This window comes from Rhinoraja longicauda, unplaced genomic scaffold (genome assembly GCF_053455715.1).
Source record: "Rhinoraja longicauda isolate Sanriku21f unplaced genomic scaffold, sRhiLon1.1 Scf000114, whole genome shotgun sequence".
Taxonomy (NCBI): domain Eukaryota; kingdom Metazoa; phylum Chordata; class Chondrichthyes; order Rajiformes; family Arhynchobatidae; genus Rhinoraja; species Rhinoraja longicauda.
Window position 1 is genome coordinate 290318 of NW_027601332.1, and position 14750 is coordinate 305067.

The following is a 14750-nucleotide window of genomic DNA, read 5'->3' on the forward strand; positions in this document are numbered from 1 at the left end:
CCTTGGTTAAAATCATTATGAGATGCTGTTATGAGTAGATTAATTATTTGTAGAGCTAGATTAAATTAACATGGAAAGATATTTGATCATCGGTGCTGTCAATGAGGAATGGGAACAAACTAAAAAGGCACCACCAAAGAGTGGAAGGCTGAAGGAAACGATTTGCACAATCAGTAAGAATCCAGGGAACAACAGGTCAGTGAGCCTCCTATCCGAGGAAGGGAAACTGTTGGAGAATGAGATAGGATTTACTCCAATTTTGAAGAGAATGGACAAATTGAGGATAGCCAGCTCACCTTGGTATATGGCAGGTCATGTCTTACTAACTTGAGTTTTTTGACGTGATTAATGAAAGTTGGGCGGTGGATGTTGAATACATGAATTTTAGAAAGGCTTCTGACAAGGTCGCTCCTGGTAAACTGATCCAAAAGATTAAGATGTGCAGGATACATAATGGCTTGGTTGCATGGATTCAGAACTGGCTTATTCATATTAGTCAGAGAGAGGATCATAACCAGTAGAGCTGCACAGGGATCTGGAAGAAACCACAGTGGTGTTTAGGTTTTTTTTACATGGGCACATGAAAGTGCAGGTCCCAGAGGGATATGGGTGATGTGCAGGCAGATGAGATCAGTTTAACCACATTATATTCAGCACAAGCATTGTGGACGGTAAGGCCTGTTTCTGTGCTGTACTGTTCTATGTTCTAATCAGTGCTGGATTCCCCCCACCTCATAAATTCCACATTCAACTTTAACATTTTAAGTTTAACACAAGTTTTTTTAATTGAAATTATTAATGGAATTGTGAATGAACCTCTTGTCAACTGTTCTGGAGTCTAGTGATGAATATAAACATGTACATAAACATTGTTAAAACCTTAAAATGCACAAGTGATAAACGACTTTAAATTGGACAATATAATAGCTTGACTGCATTCTGGGCAGAGTGGGTCTGGGAGTGAGTGGAACATAATGCTGGTTCTGATAAATTAGTTTATGGTGGCACATACAATTACTTGTGTTCTATTTTAAGTGCAAGTAATAGGATATGCTTTGTTTTCTTTCATCACATCTCTTTATTTTTTTTTTAAGGAAGAAATGAAATTCTGGCCAGCCTTTGTCCACAAGTATTTGGAATGTATGTGGTTAAACTAGCAGTCGCCATGGTGTTAGCAGGTGGAGTGCAAAGAATTGATGAAGCTGGGACCAAAATTAGAGGTTAGTGTTGTCAAAATAGACATGCAATCTTATTGAATTGATATCCTGTTGATTAATCTGTGGAGATCATATCATTGCTCTATGCCTAGAGTGGAACATTATTTCCTTTTCCCATTGATGTTGATGCTTAATTAATCCATGCAATTCATTGGAATGACTTGAAGCAAAATTCATGAAACCAGAAATAATTTGAGACAAAAAAATAATTCGGCCTGTTTAACAACAAAATAACTATTGATTTTTCTTGAATATGTTGAACATGCAAGATCTTTTTCTGCCATCACTGCCTGAATCATGTAATGGTCGTTTAATCAACTGCCATTTGAAAAATTATGTCAGTTTTGCCTTCCACTAGTTTAAAATATTATTTTAATTTGATGTAAAAAAATGTTTCACATTACCTTTTCATCTGTTTTTGTTGGTTTTGTACACATCTGCAAGATTATCTCTCGGTGTCTTGTTCAAGGTCAAAAACTGACCTTGTGTCTATATATTTCATATATTTCACATATATCAGCATCTGCAATTCTTTGTTTTTGCAGAGGATTGATACAGATGTATTTAATTTCTGCCTCTGAACCTAGTGAGTCCGGCATATGGTGAGGACGGATCAGATGTAATTAACATCTGGCCCCTTAACTTTCTGTTAGGACATGTAAATGTTAGCATATATTTAGCAACTCCATGCATTTCAATGCAGTGTCTAATCTGGGTGAGGATGGGAGGGGGGAAGGTGTACGTTATTACCTTGCTTAATTATTTTACTTAATTTTACCCCTTAATTTGTATTCTAATCTTTATTTAATTGACTTTGATTTTTTGAATCGTGTCTATTTTAAAAAATATAATCCATTGTGTATTTCTTTAAACATCATTGATGGAGGTGCTTTAAAAAGACCGAGCCCTTTGAACAGGCAGCAAACAGTCAAAGGCTGTCAGAATAGCCAGAGTCTGGGTGTGCTGCCTGCCTGCCTTCCTGAGCCTGTTCTGCCTGAGGGGCACCTCCACAGTATTCAGAGTTCACTTGCTAAGTCCTTTGAATGCAGGAAAAGTCCAGGCAGGTAGAGGAGTGATGATGGCAGGTGTGAACAGCTAGCAAACTCCAATGAGTGCTTGGCTGAGTGCATGTGCTAATTACTGGGACAGCATAATTACTAAGGTTTCCTTTGTTTTGAAGGGGAGCCCCATCTCCTGCTGGTAGGTGATCCTGGTACTGGAAAATCTCAATTTCTCAAATATGCAGCAAAAATTGTACCTCGGTCAGTCTTGACAGCAGGAATTGGATCGACGAGTGCAGGTAAGCAAAACATTTAGTTCTCCTGCAAAGATCAGGGGAATATTTGCATATTACACAATTTATAATCTTGTACAATTTTAATTCTCCATTACTGTTACAGTATTTCTTTTTCATTTAAATTACAATTAAAACACAAAGTACATGGTATAACATCAGGATAAGCGCTCAACTAAGAAAACCAAAGCCAAACAACTATCTAACTGAATATACCTGTACTTAGATAATAACTAACTCCATATGCAATCATTGAAATGCAATATTTTTGTTAGTCATATTTTAGTTGCGGCTCACATCCTTTTGCATTGGCATAAAAATTGATCAAGCATTTGGACTTGTGGCTCATATTTCAAGATGGCATGATGAATTAATTGATAATTCTGTCACAATGATTTGAGTTTTCAAAACATTTTATTTTGATTTTACAGCTGATCAAACACAAAATTCAAGCAATGAATTAAAAAAAATAATTAAAACATTGTAAACAAAATTAAAGCATGAAATTAAATTTAAATTAAATTGTTGAACACAAAATATAAAAATATCAAATCAACAATCTAGCTGAATTTTTTCCAAGGAGAAAAAATTCTGTCTTATGACCTTAAAAACATCTGGATAGTATAATTTAAGGAGACAAGGAACTGCAGATGCTGGAATCTTGTGCTGTAGGAACTCAGTGGGTCAGGGAGTATCTCTGGAGGATGTGAATATGTGATGTTTTGGATCAGGAACCTTTAAGAATAGTCAGCATTCTAGCACCAGTTAGCATCTGCAGCAGTTAGACAGGTACATGGATAGGACAGGTTTGGAGGGATATGTACCAAATACAGACAGGTGGGACTAGTGTAGCTGGGACATGTTGGCCGATGTGGGCAATTTGGGCCGAAGGTCCTGTTTCCACACAGTAATCACTCTTTGACTCCATGTCTAATATGGTGATGACACCTGCTGCCCCTTGGCTGCTGAAACTTGCACAAAAGCTGCAAGGCTGTGTGTCAATCATTTCAACAATTTTTCCTGGAATTTTCCATCAACTCTCACTGGAATATTACACCATTTTAAAAAAAACATTTGGACCCCTCAAGGTCCAATTTCCATCCCTCACGGCACAATTTTGGGTTGCCGCCAATGGGTGTGAACCAGCGTCTAGGTAGTGCTTCCAGTTACATATACTTTTGTATTCTGGTGTAGAATACACAAGTTCAGACAATTAAATAAAAGACTGCATTTCTCTTTTAGAAGGAAAATAGTAGTCCTGGTAACAGTGACCATAATTTTCTGCAAAAGTTATCCAGATACCCAGCCGAACCAAACACTCTCAACCCCTCTTGATCAGTGCCACCCCTTTGCAGTTCCAGCAGCTGATTGCAACCAACCCTACCCCATCCCAAATAAATAAAAAGTGCTGGAAATACTCAGCAGGTCAGGCTGCATCTGTTGGAAGAGGAACAAATGTAACATTTTGGGTTGAAGACTCATCATTGAAACTGCGAAGCTGGCAAAGAAACTTGATAAGCTCCAGGAGGTTTGGGGGGATTTCTGTGAAAGCGTACAACTGAGGTGACTAGAGGGTTACGCTGTAAACAAGGTTATCTGATCAATGGGAGTAGCTGGAGAGTGAAAATATAGACAATTGACTATTGCACTTGCAAGATGCAGAGCAGGAGGGAGTGCAAGACAGGGTGGGCATGTCCTGCACCCCAACAAGAAAACAAATGGTAGGGAGAGGGAATAAATTAGCTGAGTCAAAATCATGGGTGGATAACTGATGCAGCTGTGGCCTGCTTTAGCTGTACAGAGGCCACAGACCAATAGGTCAGTGGGAGTGTTTTAGTTTTAGAGACACAGCATGGAGACAAGCCCTTTGTCCCACTGAGTCCACGCCAACTATCAATCACTTGTTCTATGTTATCCCACTTTCTCACCCACTATCCCCTACACACTAGTGGCAATTTACAGAGGCCATTTAACCTATAGTATAGCATAGCTACTATAGTAGTAATTATACTCCTAAAATTCAGTAATACTGAATTACTATTCAGTAATAGCTGTATTCCAGAAGAAGGCTTTATTCTCCTACAAAATGCAACATCCAGTCTTGTGCCTTGTTTCCTTTCTGGTCCTTGTGTGCTGCAGAATTTTGCAGTGTCCAGTCCTCGCACAAAATTTGAATTGATCCACTGTATACCGACCATTTAACATGGAGCATGGCTTTCTAAGTGTACAATTTCTAGGGTAGAAATCAAACCTTTAAAATCAATGTGGAAATAAAGAACTGCAGATCCTGGTATATGCGCCAAGGAACACAAAGTGTGGGTGTAACTCAACAGGTCAGGCAGCATCTCTGGAGAACATGGGAGATGATGTTTTGGGTCGAGACCCTTCGTCAGAACGAGCCTGAAGAAAAGTCTCCACCCAAAACATTGGCTATCCATGTTCTCCAGGGATGCTGCCTGACCTGCTGATTCACTCCAACACTTTGTGCATTAACCAGAATCTGCATTTCTTTGTTTCTACATTGATTTTAAAGGTTTGATTTGTATCTAGAGTCTTAGCTTGACTGTTCAGTTAAAGCTGATATTCACAGAGTAACTTATGTGACCATCTGTATCCAATTTCGACCAGTAAAGTGTGTGGTTTTATGTTTGTTTTAATGTTCAGTTGCTTAAATTTACTCTGTTGCTGCCTTTTCTCTTTGGTGAAATTTGGCCTTCGGAGACACACGGAGACGCATTTTATTACACTAATGACAGTGCACATTTGTAGATGCCTTTTAAACTAAATTGTTTCAGTATTGGATTAGTATTGCGGAGGAGAACTTGTTTGTCTGCTAATAAGATCATTGGGATATGTCTGACGTGATGAGCCTTGGTTATTCTATGACAAAAACTAATGGACGTGACTTGAATCCTGTGTATTATGAATTGTGTAACCTAAAATCAGGTGTACTTTTTTAAAGAATTGTCTTTTGAGTAATTTGCAAATGTTTCTGACTAGAGGTACCCGAAAAGACTTGAGAAAGCCTTTTGACAACTAGCAACAGGCAAAGACTGTCAGGTTGGGCAGTCTGCCTACTTCTTGCCTTTCAGAGTCCTCCTCATCCTCTCAACAAACATTTTATTATTTCCATGTAATGTTCTTTAACAGAGAGAAAAATTGGCCCGTGATTACTGCCAAAACCACTGAGCTACTATCAATGGCATGTATTCTGTGATCAGCAGCAGCTGCATGTAACAGGTTCAAACTGTTAGCACACTGTGGGGGGGACAAAACTTATTTCTTGTAAAGTTCAATGAAACTGTTGCACTTATTTTGGTATTTTTGATGCTGTTCCTTCTGATGGGTGGGACATTTATGTTGAGGTGTCTGTAATGAAATATATGCAGGATTCAAGGATTCGGATCAATGAATGAAGGAAGCACATGGTGAAGAGCACAAATAAATATTTATTAAAGCAAACACAAGTAAAACATAGAAAAACTATCAACTATCAATAAAAAAACAATACAAAATAATTCTTACGCCCCTGTGTGTATTCGAGTCTCCTGTCTGGCCTGACTAGCACTGGCACTGGCACAGTCTAAGCTCTTTCTGTCTCTCTCTGTCTCTCTCTGTCTCTCTCTGTCTCTCTCTCTCTCTCTGAAGCTCTCTCTCTCTGAAGCTCTCTGAAGCTCTCTCTCTCTCTCTCTCTGAAGCTCTCTCTCTGAAGCTCTCTGAAGCTCTCTCTCTGAAGCTCTCTCTCTCTCTCTCTGAAGCTCTCTCTCTCTCTCTGAAGCTCTCTCTCTGAAGCTCTCTGAAGCTCTCTCTCTCTCTCTCTCTGAAGCTCCCTCTCTCTCTCTCTGAAGCTCTCTCTCTCTCTCTCTGAAGCTCTCTCTCTCTCTCTGAAGCTCTCTCTCTCTCTCTCTCTGAAGCTCTCTCTCTCTCTGAAGCTCTCCCTCTCTCTGAAGCTCTCTCTCTCTCTGAAGCTCTCTCTCTCTCTCTGAAGCTCTCTCTCTCTCTCTGAAGCTCTCTCTCTCTCTCTCTGAAGCTCTCTCTCTCTCTCTCTGAAGCTCTCTCTCTCTCTCTCTGAAGCTCTCTCTCTCTCTCTCTGAAGCTCTCTCTCTCTCTCTCTGAAGCTCTCTCTCTCTCTCTCTCTCTCTGAAGCTCTCTCTCTCTCTCTCTCTCTCTCTCTCTCTCTCTCTCTGAAGCTCTCTCTCTCTCTGAAGCTCTCTCTCTCTCTCTCTCTGAAGCTCTCTCTCTCTCTCTCTCTCTCTCTCTCTCTCTCTCTCTCTCTCTCTCTCTCTCTCTCTCTCTCTCCCTGAAGCTCTCTCTCTGAAGCTCTCTCTCTCTCTCTCTCTCTCTCTCTCTCTCTCTCTCTCTCTCTCTGAAGCTCTCTCTCTCTCTCTCTCTCTCTCTCTCTCTCTGAAGCTCTCTCTCTCTCTCTCTCTCTCTCTCTCTCTGAAGCTCTCTCTCTCTCTCTCTGAAGCTCTCTCTCTCTCTCTCTCTCTGAAGCTCTCTCTCTCTCTCTGAAGCTCTCTCTCTCTGAAGCTCTCTCTCTGAAGCTCTCTCTCTCTCTGAAGCTCTCTCTCTCTCTGAAGCTCTCTCTCTCTGAAGCTCTCTCTCTCTCTCTGAAGCTCTCTCTCTCTCTGAAGCTCTCTCTCTCTCTGAAGCTCTCTCTCTCTCTGAAGCTCTCTCTCTCTCTGAAGCTCTCTCTCTCTCTGAAGCTCTTTTCTCTCTCTCTGAAGATGAAGTCCATGAGCATGTATTTACATAATTCACAAAATGCTGGAGTAACTCAGCAGGTCAGGCAGCATCTCAGGAGAGAAGGAATGGGTGACGTTTCGGGTCGAGACCCTTCTTGTATTTATATAATAATTTTATCACTAAGAACAGCAGGCGATTATGTGTCAAGCTAGCTATCCTCCTTGGTACCATAATGGAGTGAGTTATGTGTCCTATCAGACACCGAGCTAGTCTCGGATGTCTCTGGGAAAGCAAAGCTTATCTCAGTGACCTCGCAGTGGCCTCATGATCTACTGGTCCCTTTGAATTAGCCCAAGCATTCTTCGAAAACATCTACTTGTTTTCCTAAGCAGGGTTTGAAATGTGGTGCTGCTAATTTAGCTGACAACTCCATTTCAGCTCACAGTCTGTTTAACCCTTACATTACAGTGTCAAGGGTTACCCTTAATCTTGCCCAAGCAACCACATCCCCTGTTTGTGAGTCTAGATCGTAAGTACTTGCCTTCTATTGGGGCAATACATCCAAGTCTGGTGGCATGATGTGCAGTACCCAACAGAGATGACTGGATGCCTGTCACCCTGCCTGTTTGTCACTAACGGCCTTGCTTCCCCTGTCCTGTTTATCCTTGGCTGACGACATTAAATCTGAGGTTTATCCAAAAGGTTACTATCACCCATTAAATGGCAGCAAACTTGCATTTTTTGTGTTGTAAATATTTCCCCTCAATCTCATCAATTCTGTGGCCAAAGGTGTTTTTTTGTTTTCACAGAATCGCTTAATATTTCCATGGACAACTTTGCCCTTTGCTTCCATGGTTTTTTTTTTTCGGGGGGGGGGGAGGGAAGAAGTCAACATTTGCATGTGTCATATGATAGTTTATAAGACCAAACTGTGGAATATCCAAAGGCGTACAGGTTTGTAGGTTAATTGGCTTGGTAAATGTAAAAATTGTCCCGAGTTTATGTAGGACAGTGTTAATGTGTTAATCTGATCGGTGTGGGCCGAAGGGCCTGTATCCATGCTGTATCTCTAAACTAAACTAAACACACATTAATTAGAGCCTCTCAACTTGGTTAGTGAGCCAATAATGCATGTTTTTCACAGTCCAGTCCTGTTATAGACAATAGACAATAGGTGCAGGAGTAGGCCATTCAGCCCTTCGAGCCAGCACCGCCATTCAATGCGATCATGGCTGATCACTCTCAATCAGTACCCCGTTCCTGCCTTCTCCCCATACCCCCTCACTCCGCTATCCTTAAGAGCTCTATCCAGCTCTCTCTTGAAAGCATCCAACGAACTGGCCTCCACTGCCTTCTGAGGCAGAGAATTCCACACCTTCACCACTCTCTGACTGAAAAAGTTCTTCCTCATCTCCGTTCTAAATGGCCTACCCCTTATTCTTAAACTGTGGCCCCTTGTTCTGGACTCCCCCCACATTGGGAACATGTTTCCTGCCTCTAATGTGTCCAATCCCCTAATTATCTTATACGTTTCAATAATTGAATAATTGTTCTTTTACAATTAAAGATAAAGGGTGAAAATCTCTATGTAAAAAAATCTTCATTTGCACATCATATACTGTCATAGAAACATAGAAAATAGGTGCAGGAGTAGGCCATTTGGCCCTTCGAGCCAGCACCGTCATTCAATATGATCTTGGCTGATCATCCAAAATCAGTACCCCGTTGGGGCTTTTTCCCCATATCCCTTGATTCCCTTAGCCCGAAGAGCTAAATCTAACTCTCTCTTGAAACTTAATTATGGGCTAAAAAGCCATTTCACTTCATGACGATTTTGTAATTCCCCACTGCTTTTCCAACGATTAAATTCATATTAACAATACAGATTGCCAGTGGGCACTTCCATGCTGTTTGTCAACAGCCTCGCAGCAGCTTAGGTGTTCAGTTTCCCTTCTCCTAATCATCGTTTACAGCACAGAAGGAGTCTGCTTTGCCTCATAGCCCATAGAGTAACAATAGTAAGATGACAAGCAAACATCACAGATAAAAATGAAGTATTATTTAAAACTGGTTGGATTAGCTATATGTGCAGGAAACGAACTGCAGATGCTGGTTTAAACCAAAGAAGTAACGATGATAGGAAACAGACATTGTTAGCTGTTTGTTGGGTGAAAACGAAAAGCTAGTGTGACTTGGGTGGGGGAGGGATAGAGAGAGAGGGAATGCTGAGGCTACCTGAAGTGAGAGAAATCAATATTCATACCACTGGGCTTTTATCATCCTTACTTTTTTTGCTTATCTTTTATTCATTGTTCTTTATCTCTCTAAATCATCGTCTCTATCTCTCGTTTCCCTTATCCCTAACCAGTCTGAAGAAGGGTCTCGACCCGAAACATCACCCATTCCTTCTCTCCAGAGATGCTGCCTGTCCCGCTGATTTACTCCAACATTTAGTGTCTATCTTTGGATTAGCTATATCTTGCATTAGCTTGAATAGGTTCTGATCTTGTTATTTACTTCATGCAGCTGAACAAAGTGCACTTGTTTGTTCAGCAGGGTTCCTATTCAATATAATCAGCACATGTAACATAAACAAAGTTGCGTCTTTGTTATAGTCAGTTATGATCGTTGGATAACAGTTGCATCCGGAGGGCAGCAGCTGTATGAAAACACTATCGTGCTCAAAGCTGCCACCATTTTGACATGGATGTGCTTCATCCCTGCTTCCGTATTTGCTTGATGAACATCCAGGAAGTCTCTACGAACGGTACTCCTCCCCACTGTGCCCCACCTGGACCCGCGGCTATTTCTCCCCTCCCCCTGCCCCCCCTACATTCCCTCTACTGGCTTCACAATTTGCAACTCTTCATCAGCCTATCTCACACCTTCGGTTTTAATCTCTGGCCTTTGTTCCACTCATTTGCCTATCAAAAATCCCCCTCGCCTATGTCAAATTATTACATGTTACACTTTGTACCGCCTCTCCTCTCTCCCACTCCCCCCCCCCCCCCCCCCCCCCGCACTAGAAATAGTCTGAAGAAGGGTCCTGACCCTCAACGTCACCGATGCATGTTCTCCAGAGATGCTGCCTGACCTGATGAGTTACCAGCACTGTGTCCTTTTGTGTAAACCAGCATCTGCAGTTCCTAGTTTCTACTCCAGGCTTTTACTCTCTGTGAAATGTGCCATGAGGTTTCTTTTCTCTGCCTCTTTCTCTTGTAGGTCTGACTGTGGCTGCTGTAAAGGACTCTGGAGAGTGGAATTTGGAGGCAGGAGCACTGGTTCTGGCAGATGGAGGTCTTTGCTGCATTGATGAGTTTAACAGCATGAAAGAACATGATAAATGTAGCATCCATGAGGCGATGGAGCAGCAGACTATAAGTGTGGCAAAGGCAGGGTAAGGTTTTCTCATATTTTGAAGTTGTTTTTAACAAAGGACTAATTTGATGCTTAGTTTCTCCATGGTCCCTCCCCAAAGTCTTAAAACGAGTGCATTCTGTCTTCCTTGTGGCAAAACAAATGATTACTTGTACTTCAGCAACACATATTTTTGCAAAATACCCTGGATTGCATGCAAACTAAAGCTTTTCATTGTATCTCAGTACACATGACAATAATAAATTAAACTAAACTCTATGTGACTATTTGAGAGGCAAGCCAAATAATACGAGTATATCAATCAGACAGTTCCGAGGTAAATTGAGAACAATCGGCATTTGATCTAAATATCCTAAATGAACATGTATGAATAGGTGGAACCAGTACAGAATTTTGAAATAATTTCTCATTAGCTCCACACAGTTTGTTCATTGCTAATGCAAAATGAAATGCTACTGAAATAATTTCCCCATTGGTGTTTGCTGCCAAGTAACGCACCCTTCTTCAATATGGTCTACATATTGCATGGTGCGGCATCGTGGTGCAGCGGTAGAGTTGCTGCCTTACAGTGGGCTTGTAGCACCGGAGACCCGGGTTTGATCCTGAGTACGGGTGCTGTCTGTACGGAGTTTGTATGTTCTCCCCGTGACCTGTATGGGTTTTCTCAGACCTTCGGTTTCCTCCCACACTCCAAAGATGTACAAGTTTGTAGGTTAATTGGCTTGGTAAATGTAAACAAAAATTGTCCCTAGTGTGTGTAGGATAGTGTGAATGTGCTGTGATCGCTGGTCGGCATGGGCCAAAGGGCCTGTTTCCACGCTGTATCTCTGAACTAAACTAAACTGTCACGACTGCATTAAACATTTGATATACTATTTGGGGGAAAAAACCCCATCAAACATTAGAAAACAGGTGACCCCCGCGTTACGTCTATTTTGTAGAGGAAATCTGTACTTACAGAATTTGCAAATCACGACCCCAAACGTTTGAGATGTGGAATAAAATTTGCCTTACAAAATTGTTTTTTTAACTAGTACGTTTGTTGATGATTGAAATAATGTTATGACCAATTCAGCCTGTGAAATAGAAATAGTTTTCCCTAATTCATCAATTGTGTTTAATCCAGTTCGGGCCATGGAAACAGAGCAGTGACAAAAATAAATATCAATAGGTTCACACAAAATTGGCAGCATTTTTAAGGACACTGTATGCTGTTGTTTCTATGTGATAAGCATCAGGTGAATAAAGGTTTGTTGCTGCCATTATAATTACTATTAATACTCGTATTTTTCCCATGCAATATTCTAATATAAAACTGACCATCTTTCTTTGTTTAGACTAGTGTGCAAGTTGAACACAAGGACCACTGTACTGGCAGCTACTAATCCAAAAGGCCAGTATGATCCCAATGAATCTATAACTGTAAATACAGCTCTTGCTAGCCCACTGCTGAGCAGATTTGACCTTGTTTTGGTGCTCCTGGATACCAAAAATGAAGAATGGGACAAAGTAATTACTTCATTTATTCTGGAAAACAAAGGTATTTAAGGTCAAAATGCATTTTTGGTTCAATTTTTGTGAATTTTAAAATATCCCTTTAGGCTTATTAAATAACATAAAATGAAAGCTTCAAGGTTGCACGAAAGAGTGTTGTTTTAATTATAGAACGATATATCCTTTCCTAAAACCATTTAGCGTGTCCAACTGTCTCTAACAAATTGTGGAGCATGGAGAAGATGAAAACCTACTTCTGTCTTATCAAGACTTTTCAACCCAAGATTTCTGATGAAGCAAATAAAATCCTTGTGAAATATTACCAAGTGCAACGTCAAAGTGGGTTCAGAAATGCAGCAAGAACCACAATACGTATGCTTGAGAGCTTGGTACGTCTAGCTGAAGGTAAGCAGTCTTTAGATTTTTAATCATCAAAACGATATCATAGATTTACTGTAATATAAATAAAATTCCAAGAATTGGCCGTACCTATAAGGTGCCTGGAGTGTTCCTCACTATAAAAATTATTGGCCCCTAAATGATAAGGGAAAAATTTAATACGAACACAAGGGGCAACTTTTTCACACAAAGGGTGGTGGGTATTCAGAACAAGCTGCCTGATGAAGTAGTTGAAGCAGGTAATAATGTTTTAAAACCATTTACTCAGGAAAGATTTGGAGAGACATGGGGAAACTTGATTGGCATGGATAAGTTGGTCCAAAGAACCTGTCTCCATGCGATATGGTTCTGTGATTGTGGTCTATGGAAAATCGAGGATCCATCTGCAGAGGGATCTTCAGAGACCAAGGTCCAGGAGCATGGAGATGAGTTTAATTGGAATTATGGTGTTGAAGACCAAACGATAGTCAATAAATAGGTCCTTGTTAACCAAATGTACCAGAGATGGGTTTTGGGCAAGGGAGATGGCACCTGTTGTGGACCTGTCACAGCAGTAGTTGAATTACAATGGAACAAGGCTTTCTGGGAGGGTGGAGTTGATGCGTGCCACTGAACAGTAGTCATTGAGATGCTTGCTTTTTTTTTTGTCACATGGGGTGATAGCAGTCTTCCAAAAGCAGGTGGGCTCCTCCTTAGTGGCTGGATTGGAAAAGATTCAAGGATGAAAACAGAGCTTTAGGGATTTTGCTGCAATGACCTTTAGCAAATCATCAGGAACACAAAGCAGCCCAGTGCAAAAGATAGAAGGAGAGCATTTACATCGATACACAATGGAATAGTGTCGGAAGCTTTCAGATGAATGAATGAATGTTTATTGGCCAAGTATGTACACATACAGGGAATGTGCCTTGGTGCTCCGCTCGCAAGTAACAACACAAACACAGTAAACAATTAAGAATAAAGCATAAAACTTTAAAACATTAAGAATACAACATTAAAGTTTAAACATGTGAGTGAAATAAACCAGAGCAAAAAGAGACTACAGACTTTTGGTTATTGAGTAGAGCTCAAATGACTACACAGCTGTGACTGGTGTTGTTGATGATGAGAGGGGGGAGGGGAGGAGGAGCTCTCCTGAAGTCTACAATCAGTTCCACTGTCTGCAAAGGGGAGAACATAGGTTATGATGTTCACCTTTTAAAATGACGAGATGTGAAGCATCTGAATCTAGAATAAAGAAATGTGTCTGTCAAGGTGGTGTGAGATTAAGAGATGGGAGTCTGGAGGTAGCCAGGAACCATGATAGCTTTTTTTTTTTTTAAAGGAAAATTATGGAAACACTGGGGAAATAGGTACAGATTTAATGTTTCGGGTCATCGACCCATTGCCAGTACCTCTGTATTTTTTTTCTTTATGAATGAATACTTTATTGTCACATGTGACAAGTTACAGTGAAATTCTTTACTTGCAAACCCTCGGTATGCAAATAGCCACCACATAAAGGGCACTGACAAAGTTACAAAGTATCCCGGTGCCAGGTCCTCCTTTGCTCTTTCTCCCCCTCCCCCTCCTCACGGATGTCCCTTCCACACCGGGTCCTCCTTTGTTCCTCCCCTGACAGCGGCGTCCTCACTCCCACGTGGTCCGTCCTCGTCCGTCAGTGGCGTCCTCATTGACCGCCGCACTGACCTCTCCACTATCGCCGCCGGATCCTTTCCGTGGCGCAACCCAGACCCCAGGTCCTGGCCGCGGGCCTTGCCTCTGACCCACGAGGCCCCGCCTCCGACTTCTTCGCAGCCTCCTGGGAGGCATTGATTTTCATCTGTGTTTATTGATTGCCATGGGATCCTGTAGGTTATATACACTTCAGCTGTAGTCCATGGGTGGCAGGGGGAAAGGATATTTAAACTGTTGAATTAAGTACTGGTTAGTTGGACAACTTATTTTTTTGTAATAAGCTTCCGCACTTGAGTTCATTATTTGTCCATATCCCAAAGCTTCACAGGAGTAATGGGACTGAGATGCAGCAGTTCTTGTGTTTCTTGGGTTAAATGTTTGATTACATATGTTTTAATAATTGAAGATATATTTAAACAGGATAGGTTTCAAAAATAAAGACAACAAATCTCTTAGACTAGTTTTAAATTCAAAATAATGAGTAAAGATTTTATTTTCCCAGTGCAAGCACATGTTCTTCGTCGGCTTGAGTTTTATAAAGAGAGCAGAGAGAAGCAATTTTATCTCCCTCTGGCTTCAGCAAAACATAATGGTTTGAGGGTTCT

The 14750-nt window shown here is 41.1% G+C and overlaps 1 protein-coding gene across 1 annotated transcript in view; it reads left to right on the top strand.

Annotated features, from left to right (window-relative positions):
• The window catches only part of mcm9 (minichromosome maintenance 9 homologous recombination repair factor), a 40253-nt gene that overhangs the window by 18393 nt on the left and 7110 nt on the right, over positions 1–14750 (top strand). Inside the window, exons 6-10 of the mRNA XM_078394936.1 lie at positions 1095–1220; positions 2398–2517; positions 10420–10594; positions 11913–12115; positions 12271–12474. Coding sequence (XP_078251062.1) covers positions 1095–1220; positions 2398–2517; positions 10420–10594; positions 11913–12115; positions 12271–12474 — 828 coding nt within the window. The remainder of the gene's footprint in view (positions 1–1094; positions 1221–2397; positions 2518–10419; positions 10595–11912; positions 12116–12270; positions 12475–14750) is intronic.